At 41.6% G+C, this 6,483-nt stretch overlaps 1 protein-coding gene across 1 annotated transcript; it reads left to right on the top strand.

Annotated features, from left to right (window-relative positions):
• Window positions 1-216: 216 nt before the first annotated feature.
• On the top strand, window positions 217-6,479 carry LOC117613083 (putative dynamin-related protein 4A; the record flags this gene model as incomplete). The annotated part of the gene is made up of 2 exons (XM_034341725.1): window positions 217-689; window positions 5,659-6,479. Coding segments are annotated over exons 1-2 (1,182 nt in total), but the record flags the coding sequence as incomplete, so codon positions are not given.
• Window positions 6,480-6,483: the final 4 nt, after the last annotated feature.

The following is a 6,483-nucleotide window of genomic DNA, read 5'->3' as shown; positions in this document are numbered from 1 at the left end:
TTTTTTAAAAATTTTGAAAATATCATAAAGGACAAATGGTGCATGGGTGCACCTGGTGCACTATAGAAGGTGCCTTACTACAGAATGCTTTTTTTGTTTGGTTCTTTAAACACGATGTTTCTGAAACGTATTTAGCACGATGTCATGTTCATGTCCTTGTGTCTTGCTCCTTTTTCTCCCCTCTGTTTTTCTACGATTTACCAGTCTTTCTTTGTTAGGCAGAGGTGAGGTTCGCCTTTACATACAACAAACTAGTAACCTTCGTTGGAGAGCGAGGACCCCTTCTTCTTTGTTTTTTTGTCTTTCAATTATATCTGAGTCCCAGAAAATGGCGTCATCTGAGACTGATTCAGAAAGCAGATCGTCAAGCTTATCCATTTTTCAAGATGATGAAGAAGGCTTTTCACCAACCTCATCAAACGCACCAATTGTCTCCTCCTACAATGACAGAATCCGCCCCATGCTTGATGCCATTGACAAGCTCCGCAACCTCATGGTTATGGATGAAGGCATCCAGCTGCCCACCATTGTTGTTGTGGGAGACCAGTCATCTGGCAAATCCAGTGTTCTTGAGTCCCTCGCCGGCATCAGCCTGCCGCGTGGACAAGGCATCTGCACAAGGGTTCCTCTCGTAATGAGGCTTCAGCATCACTCTGATCCTGAACCAGAGCTTTCACTGGAGTACAATGGCAGTGTTAGAGTTTTGTATAGGTTTTGGAGAAGAAGAGAAAACAATATGCAAGAGGAAAACCGAGAGCTTAGCTGAAATAAAACTTCTGTATTTCTGTATATGAATGCTCTGACTTATGTATTTCGGGCAAGCACAGTGTTTGCTATATAACCGTTAGAGAAATAGCTGGATTCTCTTACATCACTTGAGAATCACAGCCTTACATTCAAAACTGCCTTCTAAGATCTTTACACGTGGCTATAGCCACTTAACACTAACTGACGCCTCACACTTGCCTATTTTAGAGACTAAGTGAATACACCATTTCAGCTTAGGGACTTTAATCACACTCTCATCAGCTCACCACTTATATTTCAACACTCCCCTTTAAGTTGTGAGCTGATTTCACACCAAGTTTCTCTCTGAGATAGCAGAAACGATCCTTAGCCAATGCCTTAGTAAAAATGTCTGCTAGTTGCTCATTTGTGGGACAATAAATCAGATCCACAGTTCCTTCTTGCAAAGCATCTTTAATAAAATGATACCTTCGATCGATATGCTTGGTTTTTTTTTATGAAACACAGGATTCCTTGTAATGGCAATAGCTGAAATGTTGTCACAATGTAGAGGTGTAGCTTCTGTTTGAAGTTCTCCAAAATCTTCTAAGACAAATCTCAACCAAATAGCTTGTGTTGTTGCTTCAGAGGCACTGATGTATTCTGCTTCAGCAGTAGAGAGTGCAACACAATTTGCTTGACTGAGGCCCAAGCAAACACTCCACTACCAAAAGAAAAAGCATATCCAGAGGTGCTCTCACTATCATCCACAGAACCACTCCAATCACTGTCACAATAGCCAATTAGGACTGCCTCTTTTCCTTTCACATACTCTAGACCATAATCTAGAGTTCCTTTTACATATCTAAGAACACGTTTTGCTGTTCCAAGATGTTTGCTAGTGGGACAATGCATGAACCTTGCAAGCAAACTGGCTGCAAACATAATGTTAGGTCTAGTAGCTGTGAGATACAGCAGACTTCCAACAATCCTTCTGTATTGTTCTTCACTTGCCAATCCACTTCCATCATCCTTACTTAGTTTCTCTGAGGTAACTAGAGGAGTAGACACCGGCTTACACTCATTCAAACCAAATCTGCTTAACAGAGTTGTTGCATATTTCTTCTGATGAATGAATATGCTTGTTGGTGTTTGAATTACACCCATTCCCAAGAAATGATGCAAGAGCCCCAGATCAGTCATTTCATATTTCTCCTTCATGTCCTTCTTGAAGTCTTCTATCATTTCTTGATCATTTCCAGTGTAGACTATATCATCTACATAAATGGATACTATCAAGATGCTTGCTTCACCTCTTGCTTTGACATAAAGAGTGGCCTCACTTTGGCTCTTTGTGAAACCACACTCAGCAAAATAACCATCAATTTCACTATACCAAGCTCTTGGCGCCTGTTTCAAGCCATATAGAGCTTTGTGTAGTTTGTAAACCTTGCTTTCACTTCCTTTTATCACAAAACCTTCCGGCTGGTCTACATACACTTCTTCCTCTAAAATACCATTTAGAAAAGCTGACTTGACATCCAATTGGTACAGCTGCCAACCCTTCTCAGCTGCAAGGGCAATCAAGGTTCGAATAGTGTCTAATCTAGCCACTGGTGCAAACGTTTCATTGTAGTCCACCCCTGGTTTTTGTGAGTATCCCTTGGCCACCAGTCTTGCTTTATTCTTCTGCACTGAGCCATCCAAATTTAGCTTAGTTTTAAACACCCATTTAACTCCAATAACTGGTTTTTCCATAGGTCTGTCAACAAGTTCCCATGTCTTATTCTTTTCTATCATATTCAACTCATCTTTCATTGCCTTCAACCATGATTCCTCCTTCACAGCTTCTTCAAACTTCTCAGGCTCCATTGTGCACAGGTTGCATTGTGCCAAAATGTCATCCAACTTCCTCCATTTCAATGGTGTATGATCGAAGGTCTGAGTGTCTTCCAACCTACTGCCTTCCTTGCTTGATTCTCCATAGGAAGCTGCTGAGTTTCCAGCAGTGAAAACAGAATTTTGAGGCCCTATAGGTGTCTCAAACGAGTCCACTTGAGAATTTCTAGGCTGCTCCTCAAAGTTCATCATAACCACAGAATTGTCAGACACTTCCTTCCAATTCCAGCTTGTTCCTTCATCAAATACAACATCCCTTGATAAGAGTAGTTTTCTAGTGATAGGATCAAACACTCTATAGCCCTTCTCACATGTTGCATATCCAACAAAAACTCCCCTTGTGCTTTTGGCATCCAATTTCTGTCTATTCTCCTCTGGTTTATGCACAAAACACACACTGCCAAACACTTTTAAATGAGCAACACCTGGTTTTCTGGTGCTATAGGCCTCAAAAGGAGTCTTGTCCCTAAGAGCCTTAGTAGGACATCTATTCAAGATGTACACTGCTGTGTGGACAGCTTCTGCCCACAGATAATAAGGCAGCTCCTTCTCATGCAACATAGCCTTAGCCATCTCTACCACAGTCCTATTTTTTCTCTCTACCACTCCATTTTGCTGGGGTGTGTAAGCCATGGAGAATTGTCTTTGAATCCCTGCTTCTTCACATAGTTTATTGAATTCACTAGAAGTGAACTCACCCCCTCTATCACTTCGAATACATTTCACTTTGTAACCACTTTGCAACTCCACCATAGACTTGAATTTTCGAAAACAATTTAGTGCATCCGACTTGTATCTCAAGAAGTAGACCCAAATCATTCTTGTAAAATCATCTATGAGTAACATGAAATATTTGTTACCTCCTAGAGATTCATTTTGCATTGGTCCACACAAGTCCATGTGAATAAGTTCAAGAGGTGTACTAGCTCTCCATGCTTGATCTTTAGGAAACCACTCTCTGTGTTGTTTTCCTAATTGGCAGCCGTCACACACTCCATCTACAGTTTCCAAATGTGGCAGCCCATGTACCATCCCTTTTTCCTTGAGTTGGTTTAGGCCTTTCAAGTGTAAATGCCCCATTCTTTTATGCCAAACCCAAGTAGAGCTGACTACACCAGCTCTTAGTGCAACAAAATCATTTGAGGGTAATGATAGTGGATAACATCTATTCTTTCTCATTTCCACCTTCATAACAAGGTTCTCAAGAGAAGAACTATCATAGATGCTGCACATGCTGCTCCCAAATACCAAATGATAACCATGTTCATCCATTTGGCCCACACTCAAGAGATTTTCTCTCAAACCAGGCAGATACATGACCTCTCTGATATACTTTGAACCAGAGTTTGTGTCAAGCACCAAAGTGCCCATGCCGGCTATACTTACAAGCTCCCCTGTTGGCATTTGCACCTTGCCTGTGACCTTTGAGTTTATGTCAATTAACAGCTCCTTCTTCCCAGTCATGTGGTTACTGCAGCCACTGTCTACATACCATTCTCCATTTTCACCCTTTTCTGAAATTGCACAGTTTGCAAAAAACAGATTCCCTTTTACTTCTACTTGGCTTGCATTATTTGCTTTCTGTCCTCCTTTGTTTGCAGTGCAGTCTCTGGCCCAATGTCCAAATCTATCACACTTATAGCACTTGGATTGACCCTTATATCTGCATTCTCCATAGTGAAATTTAGAGCAGACTTTGCATTGAGGCTTCACCCCATCTTGCTGCACAGAATGTGATCCATTTGAAATCTGTCCAGTGCCAGCTTGCTGTGGCTTCTGTCTAGACTCCCATGGTTTGTTGTTTGGCTTCCAACTCTTCTGAGACTTGGCAGAACCAGACTGAGCATTATTCTTGTTCTGCCCTTGTGTATTAACTGAGAAAGAGCCAAATGCCTTCTCAGCAGTATCCACATTATGCATGTCAAAACGCTGCTCTTGGCTCTTCAGAATTGCAATGACTTCCTGCAATTCAATAGTCTCCAAACTCTTCGTATTTTCTATCACCAAACAGATAGGGTCATATATTTTACTAAGACTGATTAACACTTTCTGAACCAGCCTCTCATTTGGTAGCACTTCTCCAAATGTCTTCATTTGATTTATCAGTTCATTCAATCGAGTGAGATATGCAGTTAGAGGTTCATTCTCACGCATTCTCATATATTCAAATTCTCTTCTGAGATTCTGAAGTTTTACAGATCTGACCTGATCACCTCCATGATACTCACTGTAGAGTAAACTCCATGCCATTTGGGATGAATCTGCATTTGCAATCCGAGGAAAAATCTGGTCAGAGACAGCATTCTGTATAATGCCTAGAGCCTTCGCGTCCTTCATGAGCACAACAATCATCTCTGCATCAACTTCTTCTTCCGATGATTCTTCAGCCTTCTTCTTCATCTTTGAATCAGAAACTGGAATCCCCTTTTCTACCAGACTCCATAGTCCAAGAGACTTGAAAATCGTTACCATCTTAATCCGCCAGAACTCGTAGTTCTCACCGGAGAAGATTGGCGTTCTCACCTCCGAGCCTCCTGACCCAGACATCCTTTGGTTCAGATCAATTTACTTTTCTTCTCAGATGCTCAAACAGAGCTTTAGGTGAGCTTCAATGGAGCTCAGTGACTTTACAGATTACGCCCAGATCTAAATGATCCAACCTGGCTCTGAGGCCATGTTAGAGTTTTGTATAGGTTTTGGAGAAGAAGAGAAAACAATATGCAAGAGGAAAACCGAGAGCTTAGCTGAAATAAAACTTCTGTATTTTTGTATATGAATGCTCTGACTTATGTATTTCGGGCAAGCACAGTGTGTGCTATATAACCGTTAGAGAAATAGCTGGATTCTCTTACATCACTTGAGAATCACAGCCTTACATTCAAAACTGCCTTCTAAGATCTTTACACGTGGCTATAGCCACTTAACACTAACTGACGCCTCACACTTGCCTATTTTAGAGACTAAGTGAATACACCATTTCAGCTTAGGGACTTTAATCACACTCTCATCAGCTCACCACTTATATTTCAACAGGCAGAGTTGAGCACACCGATGAGGACAACATTTCTGAGGACATTGTGAATGCCACCAATCTGATTGCTGGGGACAGCAAGGGAATTTCAGCCACCCCATTGACCTTGTTGGTGAAGAAGAATGGTGTGCCTGATTTGACCATGGTTGACCTCCCTGGAATCACTAGGGTTCCAGTTCGTGGCCAGCCTGAGAATATCTATGATCAAATCAAAGATATAATCATGAAGTATATAAAGCCCGAAGAGAGCATCATTTTGAATGTGTTATCTGCTTCTGCTGATTTTAGCACATGTGAGTCAATTAGTATGTCGCGGAGTGTGGATAAAACTGGTGAGAGGACTCTGGCTGTGGTTACAAAGGTTGATATGGCACCAGAGGGACTGCTGGAGAAGGTTACAGCTGATGATGTGGACATTGGTCTTGGCTATGTCTGTGTAAGGAACCGAATTCGCGATGAAACGTTTGAGGAGGCGAGGGCTATTGCAGATCGATTATTTGAAACTGATCCTTTTCTTTCGAAGATTGATAAGTCTATGGTTGGAATTCAGGTTTTGGCTGACAAGTTGGTCCAAATTCAAGCGGCTAGCATAGCTAGAAACTTGCCTGATATTGTAAAGAAGATCAATGACAAGCTGAATTCTTACCTTTCAGAGCTCAACAAAATGCCGAAAAAGCTCTCTTCTGTTCCTGAGGCCATGACTGCTGTTATGCAGATAATTGGAACATCCAAAGAATCACTTAAGAAAATTCTTGTGAGGGGAGAATTTGATGAGTTCCCGGATGACAAACACATGCATTGCAAGGCTAGGCTTGTTGAGATGCTCA

The sequence above is a fragment of the Prunus dulcis genome, unplaced genomic scaffold, assembly GCF_902201215.1.
Source record: "Prunus dulcis unplaced genomic scaffold, ALMONDv2, whole genome shotgun sequence".
Taxonomy (NCBI): Eukaryota; Viridiplantae; Streptophyta; class Magnoliopsida; order Rosales; family Rosaceae; genus Prunus; species Prunus dulcis.
Note: the sequence above shows the minus strand (reverse complement) of the source record. Positions and strands in the feature narration are given on the sequence as shown.